Source organism: Neopelma chrysocephalum, unplaced genomic scaffold, assembly GCF_003984885.1.
Source record: "Neopelma chrysocephalum unplaced genomic scaffold, ASM398488v2 Primary Assembly neopelma1_180, whole genome shotgun sequence".
In the NCBI taxonomy this organism is placed as follows: domain Eukaryota; kingdom Metazoa; phylum Chordata; class Aves; order Passeriformes; family Pipridae; genus Neopelma; species Neopelma chrysocephalum.
Window position 1 is genome coordinate 610,801 of NW_020897842.1, and position 11,355 is coordinate 622,155.

General features: G+C 48.5%; 1 protein-coding gene and 1 long non-coding RNA gene across 7 annotated transcripts; one reads left to right on the top strand and one right to left on the bottom strand.

The window, feature by feature from the left end:
* The first annotated feature begins 81 nt into the window (after window positions 1-81).
* LOC113976686 lies at window positions 82-9,578 on the top strand. Of its 4 annotated transcripts, XM_027702104.1 has the most exons (9): window positions 86-360; window positions 519-618; window positions 1,686-1,839; window positions 3,812-3,957; window positions 5,258-5,434; window positions 6,144-6,257; window positions 7,721-7,807; window positions 8,689-8,836; window positions 9,261-9,578. In XM_027702104.1, exons 1-9 carry the CDS (start codon window positions 350-352, stop codon window positions 9,290-9,292), a joined length of 969 nt encoding a protein of 322 aa, XP_027557905.1. In that variant the 5' UTR covers window positions 86-349; the 3' UTR covers window positions 9,293-9,578. The 4 variants fall into 4 exon arrangements, with proteins under 4 accessions (XP_027557908.1, XP_027557905.1, XP_027557906.1 ...); XM_027702107.1 differs by lacking the exon at window positions 5,258-5,434 and having other exon boundaries at window positions 82-360; XM_027702105.1 differs by lacking the exon at window positions 519-618 and having other exon boundaries at window positions 335-360; window positions 1,631-1,839.
* Window positions 2,133-10,344, bottom strand: LOC113976687. 3 transcript variants are annotated; one of them, XR_003537146.1, is made up of 5 exons: window positions 10,092-10,344; window positions 8,858-9,090; window positions 7,826-8,012; window positions 3,783-4,169; window positions 2,133-3,086 (listed from the first exon to the last, which is right to left on the bottom strand). It is a non-coding gene; the product is annotated as an uncharacterized LOC113976687 (long non-coding RNA). The 3 variants fall into 3 exon arrangements; XR_003537147.1 differs by having other exon boundaries at window positions 8,858-9,018; window positions 10,092-10,343; XR_003537145.1 differs by lacking the exon at window positions 10,092-10,344 and having other exon boundaries at window positions 2,134-3,086; window positions 8,858-9,289.
* Window positions 10,345-11,355: the final 1,011 nt, after the last annotated feature.

An 11,355-nucleotide genomic window follows, 5' to 3' on the forward strand; every position in this document is an offset into this window, starting at 1 on the left:
GAGGGGCCGGTGCCCGGTGCAGCCCCGGCGGGGCGGAGAAGCGCCCCGAGCTCGCCCCTTTGTCACCGCGGCCGTTCGGGGGAGGCCATTTTACCGAACCCACGAGGAAACGAACCAAAGGAGCGGGGCGGGGGAACACGCACAGCGAGAACCGCGCCGAGCCCCCGCCGCGCCGAGCCCTCCATGGCCCGCGGGGGCGGACGGGGCGGGGACGCCCCTCGGGACCCTCGGGAGCCCTCCCCGGCCGTGCCGGGGAAGTGACGTGCCGGGTGTCCCCCGGAAGCGCTGCGGGGGCCCCTCCGCAGCCATGTAGGTCCCGTCAGAGCGGGGCGGGAGCGCGGCCGCGGCCATGGACGGCAGGTACGGGCGGCACCACGCGCGGAGCGGGGGGGGGGGGGCCCCGCCGCGCTGCCCACGGCGGGGCAGTGCCGGGGGTGGGGAGGGCGCGGGCGGCCTCCCCCCTTTCTCCCCGCGGGTGCGTGGTGCGACCCCGTGACCGTCCCGTTGTGTCCCCGCAGCGGCGCCGCGGGCCCGGCGGGGCCGAGCCTGCCCAGCCTGCCCAGCCTGCCCAACCTCACCCCGCGACACCGGCAGCTCATCCCCACGCCCTGCGGGCCCGTGAGTACCGACACCCCGCGGGATCGCGCACACACAACCCCCTCCCGCGGCTTTTGGCCCAGCCCCGGGTGCCTCTCCCGCCCCACCGGCATCCCCGCGGAGTCCGTCCCTGCCGGGGGTTACAGGGTCCCTGTGTCACCGCGTTGTTACCTTGCCTGGGAGGAATGGGAAATGGAATGGGAATGGGACAGTGTGCTTCGAATCCGTGCCCACATTAAGGTGGAGCGGGGAGTTCAGGTGTCTGCCCTCCCAAGGCTTGTCACAGAACGAACATCCTGATAGAGAGTGACAGAATTATGGAATGTCCTGAGTCGGAAAGGACCCACAGGGATCAGCCAGTCCAAGCCCTGGCCCTGACACCCCAACAATTCCACCCTGTCCCTGAGAGCGTTGTCCAAATGCTCCTTGAGCTCTGGCAGCCTTGGGAAGTGACCATTCCTTGGGAAGTGACCATTCCATGGGAAGCCTGTTCCAGTGCCCAACCACCCTCTGGGGGAAGAACCTTTTTTCCTGAGATCCAACCTAACCCTGCCCTGCCACAGCTCCAGCCCTTCCCTCGGGTCCTGTCCCTGCTCAGAGAGCAGAGATGGGAGCAGTCATCTCTCTCTGTGTTGAGTTCCTGCAAGGATGTTGCTTCACCTGAAATATTTTAGTGAAAGAAAATAAGGACCTCAGCTCACTGAGAACCCCGACCCTGTATTTACAATTCTCTAAAACTGAAAGTCTGGGAATATGTTGCCTGCTGGACACCCCCATGCTCTGACAGGGGGATGTGTGGTCACTGGCATCTCCAGGCCAGGAGATGGGATTATAATGCCACGACCTTTGTGAGGCAGAAAGGCTGGAGGTATAAACCAGGGCAATCTAGGCTGAGATTATTATGCAATAAAGTTAGACTTCTCCCTTCCTCAGCAATTTTGGACTTTCAGTTCAGTTGGTGGATTTCTCTTCCTTTTCCCAAGGGACACTGCACTGCCTCCTTTACCCAACTTGCCCTAATGTGTTTTTTTAGGAACAGCAACGAGTTTATTCTGCGTTACATGTTCAGAAATGTTCTTCCTTTCCAGATAAAGCCATGTTCAGAGCTCTCATTCCCTGTGAAGATCTACTTCTGTGTCACTATCTTGTCTCTGCTGAGTGTCATAGGGCTCACCATAGAGACACTGGTCCGGCAGACCGAGGAGGATTTCACCATTTCCTTTATCCAGTTGGTTGGAGTTGGTAAGAAACTGTTGGGATTTTGAAACAAATACATTTTTTCCCCCAAGGTATAATTAAGCAGCAACTGAAGTTTTTTGTGTGAGAGGTGCTGAATGTTCAGCTGTACCAGAAAAGCTTCCAGTTCCCATTTTAATGTCTGATCTCAAACAAGAAAATGTGAAGGTATCTCTCTGTGCTAAGTTCCTGCAAGGATGTTGCTTTACCTGAAGTATTTTATTAAAATAAGAACTTCATTTTTTAAAAAAAATCTCTTTTTTGTCTAATATTTTTCCCCCACTGGAAGCGAGATCCAAACTTCCTTGGATATTTCCAATGAGAGCTTCAGCAGAAACTTTTTTTCGTATTCTTGGGTCCATTTGTATCAAACAGAAATTACCATGAAAATAATAAACTATTTCAGGAAGTGGCTTTAGCAGGCCTTGGCTGCCAAAACAGTGTGAAAAAGGAGAGATTGTGGGTGTAACACAGTCCTTGCCTTCCAGCTCTCACCCAGAGGGAACAAAGACAATAGCTTTGTTCCAGATTCTATAATTAGACAAATCCCAACAATGCTTTAATTCCAAACCTCTGATTTAATGAGCAGCTTTTCACACAGGACTCACAAAGCTGCAATGTTAGAACAGCCTGAAGAACCTTCATATTAATTCAGTGACAGACCCGGGAAGTTGAAACCATAGTTGCCCATCTGTTTTTCCCCAAAACCATGTTTTCTGTGTGGTAGACAAAGACTGACAGGACAGGTGTTTCTTTAAAGAAAAATAGGTGCCCTGGCCGTAACAATGTCTTGGGTTTACAATTAGATATTTAATTTATGGGAGAGTTGAGAATTTAATCTGTTGAAAAATGTTCACCCCCAAAACCAAGGGGTGTCCTGTATTTCAGAAACGTGCATGTGCCACCTCTGCAAAAAGCTTGATATTCAGAGCTTATTTTCAAATTATTTGTGCAAAATTTCTTCTGATTGAGCAGCTGAATTTGCAAAACAAGGAAATGCTGCCTTAAGTCTTTGAGGTCTTCCTGAGGTCAAGAGCATGTCCAAAAAATACCGTGATTCACTCTGTCACTTGCCAATCATTTTCCACTCTCTCAGTCCCTGTTAACAGCACTGGAAAAGGAAGTTCAGTCACTGAAGGTTTGTTTAGAGACTCAGGTTACTGTGTTCCTTTGAAGACTTGGAGAGCACTTTGTCCCCATGTCCCAGCCTTGCAAAAGTGGGGGGAATTTTGTGGAATCCAGGAAGCAGCACTCTGGAAAAAGAAATCTATTGTTATTTTGGCTGTGGGAAGAACAACCCAGTGTTTGCAGGAGCATCCTATAAAAGAACAAAGCCTTTTCCTTATTTAATCTTTGCCAGACCAGCACAGAGTTCATGGTGACAGGTGACTGAGGGGGGTTGATGTGTTTTATAAGAGCAGAACTCAGGCCTTTGCAGTTATTTTGCAGGGTGGGGTGTTTCAAAATTTCCACAATAAAAGTAAACTGAATCCAGTCTGTCCAAGTTCAGCTCAACACACAAACCATGTGCAGTGGCCAGACAACACTGTAGGGGGGGGGTGTGAGTAGTAAACTACTTGTTACTCACCTGAATTCCTCTCCCTGGGAAGATGATGTCATTTCAGTTCTTTAACAAAAATGGTGCTGCCTCATTTAATTCAGATATTCAGTTGGACATGATCAATGTGGTGTTTGTAGATTAACACAGCCCAGCTGCCAGTTTGGGTGGCTGATACACTGCCATTTGCAAAGAGTTACTTCACAAGGCATTTAAAAATCTAACTAATTATTTAATGTCTTGAGGAGAGTATTTTAAGCCTCCAATTCAGGCTCCTTGGTAGGAGCAAAGGCTCCGGACCGAGGAGCCTCAGCTCCGTGGTTCTGCTCAGGTTTTTGGCACCCAGATCCAGCACACTGGGAAGTTTTCCTGGTGTTCAGTGTGTCCTCACCTGGCACTGCCCTTGCCTTGTCCCCCCAGTGTTCTGTGTGTACTATGTGAGCCGGGGGATCCTGCAGGAGAACCGCCAGGAGCTCATCGTCTTCGTGCTCTCCATCCTGCTCGTGATGCTGCGCTCCATCACCAACTTCACTGTCCTCCCTGCTGAGCAAAAGCCAAAGCTCCTGGTCAGTCTCTCCTGGTTTTCATTCACTTTTCCTTTCCCCACGTGTTGGGTGTGAAAACCCGTCGTTAGAAAGGCAGGATGTCTGTGGTGAGGGCATTGCTGACAGAAATGTCAGTTAATCTGAATTAATTCCTGTTGAACAACAGAGTGTGCACATCCACAGCTGCAGGTCTGCTCCTCTGAGCTGTTCCCTGGGTTTCTTTGTGGCAGAATCTGGAAGTAACATAAGTATCAAACACCCTTCACTTTACCTGCTCTGCTTCAGATTTCCATCTATAAAATGTCTGGCCTAAAGTCACATAAATTTAACCTGTGGATAGAACTGGAATCTCAAGTCCATAGGCAAGGACACAGCCATTAGTGCTCCATAAACACAGCCTTGTGTTTTTATGGGATTTATGGGAACCTGCTGCAGGGAAACAAAGATACCACAAGCTGGGGGAAGATACTGCCACTGCAGGTTATCTTATTTGCATTTCATAGCAAATTAAATGTGATACAAAGACTGTATTCTGTGCCTTACTGAGATCTGTAGTTAAACTTCCCCTTGCTGTGCTTCCCAGAAGTCCTTCCTTTTTAATCACATTCTTATCACAAATTGGAGAAGGAAGTTCCTTGCTGTGAAGTCACCCAAAAAATTATTCTTCAACAGGAGAGGTGGCAACCAAACTAGGAAGCTGGAGCAGAGGAGAATTTTCCAATTTAGTTTATCTATCAATTGTACATATAATTAAACAGGCTTATCTGCAGCAAATTGGGTTGTTTGTTTGAGTCAATAAGGAACAGACATCAAACAATACAGGTTCCTTTAAGATGTGCAGCCAAGTCATCAGTTTATATATTAAACAAGAACCTCAGAGTAGAGCCTGCTGTGGAAGATGTGAAGAGAACTATTAAGGACTGGCTTTTTTACCAGTCTAACAGTAACTTGAATTACTGTAACTCCTGCTTTCTGAGCAGGAATCATTTCTAGTGTAAATATTCTCTCATCAGTGTAATTATGAGGGGTGTTTTGCCACTTCAGCCACCTTTAAAGCAGCAGAGGTTTAGTGTGAATGCCAGCAAGGTAAATACAACCCAGACAAAACCTGTGTCTCCTAAAATTTAACAAGTCCAGCATTGGGAATAACTCACTGGAATCAGGGGGGAAGGTTCCCCCGGTTGGTTTACACCAACAGGAGGCCTAGAACCAGTCTCTCTCAATGGGCAGCCTGGTTTCCTTACTCCTGCACTCCTTTATTCCCAGTCAGAAGGTCCCAGGTCACCCCTGTCCCGTCACAGCCCTGTCTCTGTCCCCCCAGGCCCGTTTTGTGCTGATCCTGCTGGTTGGTTCCTTCGATGTGATCTGTGCCATCATCCTCATCCAGAGCCAGAGCATGATGGCATTCCGGGTGGGGGGTGCCCTGGAGAGCCTTCAGTCCCAGTACTTCATGCTCAACCTCTGCTTCTCCATGCTCACTTTTGATCTCCAGGCACAGGTAAACAGCTCTGGCCCCCACCTTCCCTTTTCTTTCCCCTCTTATTAGTAATAAGTTGGACAAGCTGAGCTAATTATTAACTCCCCAGAGCAATCCTGCCTCTGTCTTACCTTTATTATAATGGTCATATCTCCAGGTTTCTGTAGGGAAGCTCAGGTAAGATCCATAAAAATGAATCAACACATGTTTTATCGTTGTCCTGCACAAAAGGAGAACTGAAACTTTTGGGAGGTTTGTCCATAAAAACAGTAACATCCAGAAGCTCCAAGCCACCCACAGCCTCCTAAAATAGGAAAAGTTATTCCTGCACAACATTGCTGCTGCTTCCCAGCTGTGTCCTACCCTTGGGGAAGTGATCCTGGGGTGGGAGAGGGGAACCTGCCCCGCAGGGCAGGGGGGTGAGGTAACAACTGAAGTTACAGACACGGGAAGTGAACCCCAAGTTTGTTCACCAAGTCTGCACTTCTGTCCACTACCCTTCATTCTTTACCACCTTATGCTTTATCTGCCTTATCTTAGCTTTACCTTTGTTGTTGGTATCATGGCACACAGGGGAGTTCCTCTGTCCTGGTTTCCCATCCCACGAGGAAAGATTTTACCCTTTAGACCCGTGCCCGACTTCCCGCTGCTGGGAATTTGTGCCAGGTGTTTTTTTCGGTGGCTTCAGGGTCTCACATCCGTGATTTTTCCCCATCTCTGCCCCTTCCAGCTCTGCCTGTGTATCCTGCTGATCAGCCTGCACAAGATCACCCTGGTGCACAACATCATCTCAGCCACGGGGGCCCTGTGGGGCTGCCTGAAGGTCACCATCGGCATCATCGCAGTGAGTGTCCAACTGAGGCACAGGGGAACAACCCCTGAGCCTGCAGGGTCTCACCCTGAGCACTCCCCCCATCCTGGGGAGCCACAGCCACCCCATTCCACACCCCTCTGCCAAGGGAAGGGAGCCAGGATGGAGAAAATCAGAGCCCCAACAACACTTCTAATTCTGTGCCTCACCTGAGAGGGTGAAACAATGTCACAATATCATTTTTCCTGTCTGAGGGACACAGTTTTATTCTCAGTCCTCGATCACCTACTTAAGTGAAACCTGTAGGATCACACTTCCATGTTTGTACCTCTCTGACAAGGTTGGGTGAAACTGGGAACAGTCCTCCAGATTGCTGGGGTTATACAGACACAGAGAGACTTCACAGGCTTAAATCCTTAGGAAACCACACTAAAAAGGTTGGGTGGTCCTTTATGGGGGCAGCTTCTTCAAAATTCAGGGGTAGTGTCCAGGTTAAAACGAGGAGTTATGAACTTGAGATGTCATTTTTCACGTCAGCCAGGCTGAACCTCCTCTGAAATCTTGAGACTCTGTTCCAAGAGTGATTGCAGAATCAGGGCCAAAGTACATCAGATATGTGAGTCTTTTATGACCAGGAAGGAGTTTAGGGGTTTTTTTTGAGGGGTGAATGTTTTTTTAGGCTCCTTGGCTGTTTGCTTTGACATTCACATGAATTCCTGGCAGCTGAAATGCAGCTTTCCAATTGTTTTGATGGCTTTCCTTGCTAAAAATGGAGGTAGCACCAAGTACTGTGCTTTTAAAACACTTTGGTAACTCAGGTAACACAGAATCACCTTTCTCCTAATCAGAGTGATGCCTGTTTTCCTGATGGGATTAGAAATGTAAAAAACCTTTCAGCTACTTTCCCCTCACCATCAGAAACAAAGTTCATCTGGGCAGTTGCTGCTCACAGATTACAAATTCTTTGCTGCTCCTCGAGTTGCCTTTAGGCACTAAAAGAGGCTCTGTCCTTGTGAGAAAAGAAAGAGTTGCTCCAGTTAGGTGGCCTCATGTCTTTACATGACTGGATGGCAGTCCCTTCCCTCTTTCCCAAGTCCCAAGGTAAATTGGGAAACAGAGTTCTCCTGAGAGTGAAATCCTCTTGCTTCTCCCACGTTTCAGTGGGACATTTCAGTCCTCAGTGACTGCACTTCCCTGAAGTAGAAACAAAGGTGGGGGGAAAAGCCACAGGGAGCTTTCAGGCTGTTAACATTCCCTTGTTTTAGAGAAAAACCTGAGCATACCCAAAGAAAAACATCATCACTCCTGGCCCAGCTCACTGGAAAGCAGAGACTGTATTTCCTGCTAAAAAAAACACCCAGGAGGGCAAAGTTACAGCTGAGAACTCAGCCTGACCAACACTTGAAACGCCACTGAAAAATCAGCTGTTTGCAGCTTTTACAGAGTATATAACAACGAGTTAAAGAGCTGTATGTGTGTCTTGTCTTATTTTACAGATTTTGAAGGAGCTGAAACCCCTGGTGTGGATTTTTCTGATCCAGAATGTCCCTGAAGTGGTGTATCTGATCTACCTGCTGTACACGGTAACGCAGCAAACTCACCTGGCTGGGAACAGCAAGGCTGGAGGGCTCCTCTTCCCTGCTGGATCCTTGGGCCCCAAACATCCTCCTGCTGGATCTAAAGAGAGCAGCAGGCACATCCTGCCTCTTCAGGATCCATTTTTCAGGACAGGAACCATTTCAGCTTGATCTTGAACTGATTAGTCACAGGGGGAGGTTCTGGAGGTCTCTGGCAAAGTGTCCAGAATAATTAGGGAAAAATGCAACACAATCTTCCAGTACAAGGCACAGAGCTCCTCAAAAATGCCTCCCTTCCTTCAGGAGGTCTCAAGAGGTGCCAGAGCATTTGACCAGGGCCTCAGCTGTTGTGTTTTAAAGGATTTCTTAGGCAGCACCCCCAGCTGTTGATCCTGATGTAGCCAAAACAAGCCCACCCAAGTCCAGTGCTGGGTGTTATTTTGTGATAAAGCCTTTCCCAGTGGGGCTCCAGCACCTCCCACAAGATGTGAAAGGAGCAGGGAGAGAGAAGGGCAAGGGCAGAGCAGAGTGTTCACCATGGGAAGGGCTGGAATGCTGGCAGTGGCCAGGGTTCCTCCTGCTCCACATCTACAGTCTCCAGACACCGATAAAAGTCCCGGGGCTGCAGCCACCCCCGTCCTTGGGGTTCTGTTTGTCACAGAGTGCAGGCAAACCAGGCTCTTCCCGTTATTCCAGGCCTGTTTGGTCTGGCAGAGCACAGCAGGACACTCTACCCTCCGTAATCTAAACAGGAAACTAAGTTTAAAAGCAACCAGTTTGGGTTTTTCTTCCCCCAAATTCCGCTTCTTTCAGAAATTCAGTGCTCCGTTGCATCTTGTGGCTTCCAGGTTTTGGGTGCTGATTGCTTTGTCTCCCTTTTCCTGCAGGTGATAAGGGAGTGGGGCAAAGGGAATTCCTACACTCTGGAAGCTGCTTTCATTACTGGCTCCTGCATTTCTGTTGCCATTAAATCTGTCCTGTTCTGGGCCCTGCTCCACGTGTACCGCAGCTTTGGCCAGGGGCTGAGAGAGAGAAGTAAGTACCTCAAAAACTTACCTGGGAAGGTTGTGGCCTGTTGTATCACAGTGGAGAGCCAGGAAAATAGGGATGCTCCCAGTAAAAGGCACATCCCTGAGGATCTCAGGCACCTCTGCAGCCTCAGGGTTAACTGGGCTGACCAAGCTCAGAAGCTTGAGTGGAATATGTCTGGTTTCTCCCTGTGGAAAGCTGACACTGGTTAAACTTGCTGCCAACTTTGCCAGGAATCCTGGTATCCAAAAAAATCAGGCCTGAGTGGAAAAATCTCTCAGATACCTGTGATTTTTCTTAAAAAAACAAAGAGACACAGGATAAAGGGACCCAGAGAGCTACTGATCCTAAACAACCCAGACCTCCTTTGGCAGGAAGGGCACTGCTGAGCATTGCCTTGGTGCTGACTGACCTTCCTCTCTGCCCACAGTGTTTTCTTCCTATGGAAGGATTGACTCCTGAGCCCCCCGTGCTCCCCCTGCAGCTCTCACCGAGTGAAGGCACAGCAGGGGCAGCTCTGACCAAGCACCTGATCCTGAGTGGTAAATTAAGGGGCCACTTCCACGGGGGCTGGGGACAACAACACACATTCCTGGATGGTGCTGGAGAGCCACAGCAGGGCAGCAGAGCAGAGCAGTCAGTGCTCTCACCCCGGGGAGTTCTGGCAGGACAGAGCATCTCCCACTCCTCGTTTTCCTGCTCTTTGTAACCACGGGAGGTTCACGATGTGCACGGGAGTGTTGCTGCTGTAAAGCACAACCCCAGTGACAGAGCAGAGTGTTGCTGGTGTAAAGCTGTTCTCTTGGACCAGCACAGCCCCAGTGACAGAGCAGAGTGTTGCTGGTTAAAGCTGTTCTCCTGGACCAGCACAGCCCCAGTGACAGTACTTTGCACCCCCATACACCAGGTCTGGGTGTCTCTGTCCTGCCATTGTTGTTCAGCTCAGATTTTACGGTGGGAAGGCCAAGCCCTGCTGGTGTTTGGTGACAGCTCTTCCCTGCCTGGGGCTCTTCTTCCTCCTCTGACTTCAGAACATTTCAGTCACTTGTTTTTCAGTCCCGAGAGCAGCTCCCTCTGATCTCCTGCTTCCCTCCAGTGTCTCTAACTAACGTGCCATCCCACGCCAGGGGGACTGTTACAAGCCTTTAATACTGTAATTTAAAGTTTGCTATTTTATTGACTGCAACCTTTAACTACTGGCTATTTTTAAATAAAGTACAAGCACAGTATATGTATGTGTGTGGCTAATTATTTCACTTACAACAGCACGAATTCAATGGGAAATCTCACAAGCCCAGCAGGGAAGGGGCTGGAATTCAAATGTGCTGTGACCATTCCCATCAGAGTCCTCAGATACATCTTTATCCTGTACACTGCACAAAGCAGTTCAAAAATGGCAGCTGATTAGGGAAATCTGCAAGGATTATATCAAAAACCATAAAAAAACCCTATACAAAATTAAAAAATAATATAAAACATATATAAAACAAATGTAAATATAAAATTAAATATATAAGTATATATTATAATTATTATAAATACAAATATAAAATAAATTCAAAAGCCTATTAAAAATTTGTATTTTTCTCATCCCAGTCTCCTAAACCTGAATCAAATCTACTTTCCAGGTGGCCCAAGGGGGGCATGAAGGGGTTGAATTGTGTGGCCCCAGCTGCCAGAGCAGCAGCTGATGGCTGTGACTTCACAAGTCAGGGGGACTGTGAATTGTTGCTGAAATGGAGAAACACAATCAAGCACATTCAGGCCTTTTGTGCAGCAGGACCAGGAAGGGAAGGCTCTGATCTTGCAGAAAGCCTGGACTTGGCCAAAATTAGGTGAAGAAAGTGTGTTTTATGCAATAAATAGAGTAATAAATAGTTTTGTGTCACTGTCCCAGCAATGGGGGTTACTGCTCTGGCCAGGGACAGCAGGAGTTTGTCACCAGCCAGGCAGAAGATGGAAAATCCTTCCTAAGGTGCCCTGTAAAACAAATGAACTCCAAAGCAGCTCCATTACCTGCCCAAGGTGTCTCCTCACACTTGTCCAGCACCTGCAGGAGCTGCTGGAAGGGGTGACATGTTAATGAGGAAACCAAAGGACTCTTAAACACAATTAGTGACAAGTTCCAGGGAGGAAGGGTCTGGAACTTGGTCAGAACGTGCAAAGGCAAGGACACAACAGGCAATTAAACTGCATTTTCAATCTTAACCTTGCTATCCAAATTATCAGAGATTATTTGGCATCATTGCCCTTGTATTTCTATCCCTGGGCCTTCAAAAACACAGTTAATGTAGCCCAGCTAATTGTACACAGGATTTGTTTCAACTTGCACAGCAAATCCAGCATTTATTTTGAAACTCCTGAGCAAAGACTGTTATCAGACAGGTACCCTCAGAAAAGCCCTGGGTGTATTTTAGTAAAACAGATGCCCCTGTCCCATGAGACAACGTGTCAAAGCCCACCCTGGACATTTGCTCTCCAAACAACCAACTGTGTGTGTTCCTAAATTTGATATTCTCCCCCCA

Excerpts from the sequence above, each read along its gene's own strand:
- LOC113976686 (XM_027702104.1), top strand. Across the intron at positions 3,958-5,257 it reads AGCAAAAGCCAAAGCTCCTG|GCCCGTTTTGTGCTGATCCT; the intron begins GTCAGTCTCTCC and ends CTGTCCCCCCAG. Across the intron at positions 5,435-6,143 it reads CTTTTGATCTCCAGGCACAG|CTCTGCCTGTGTATCCTGCT; the intron begins GTAAACAGCTCT and ends TGCCCCTTCCAG.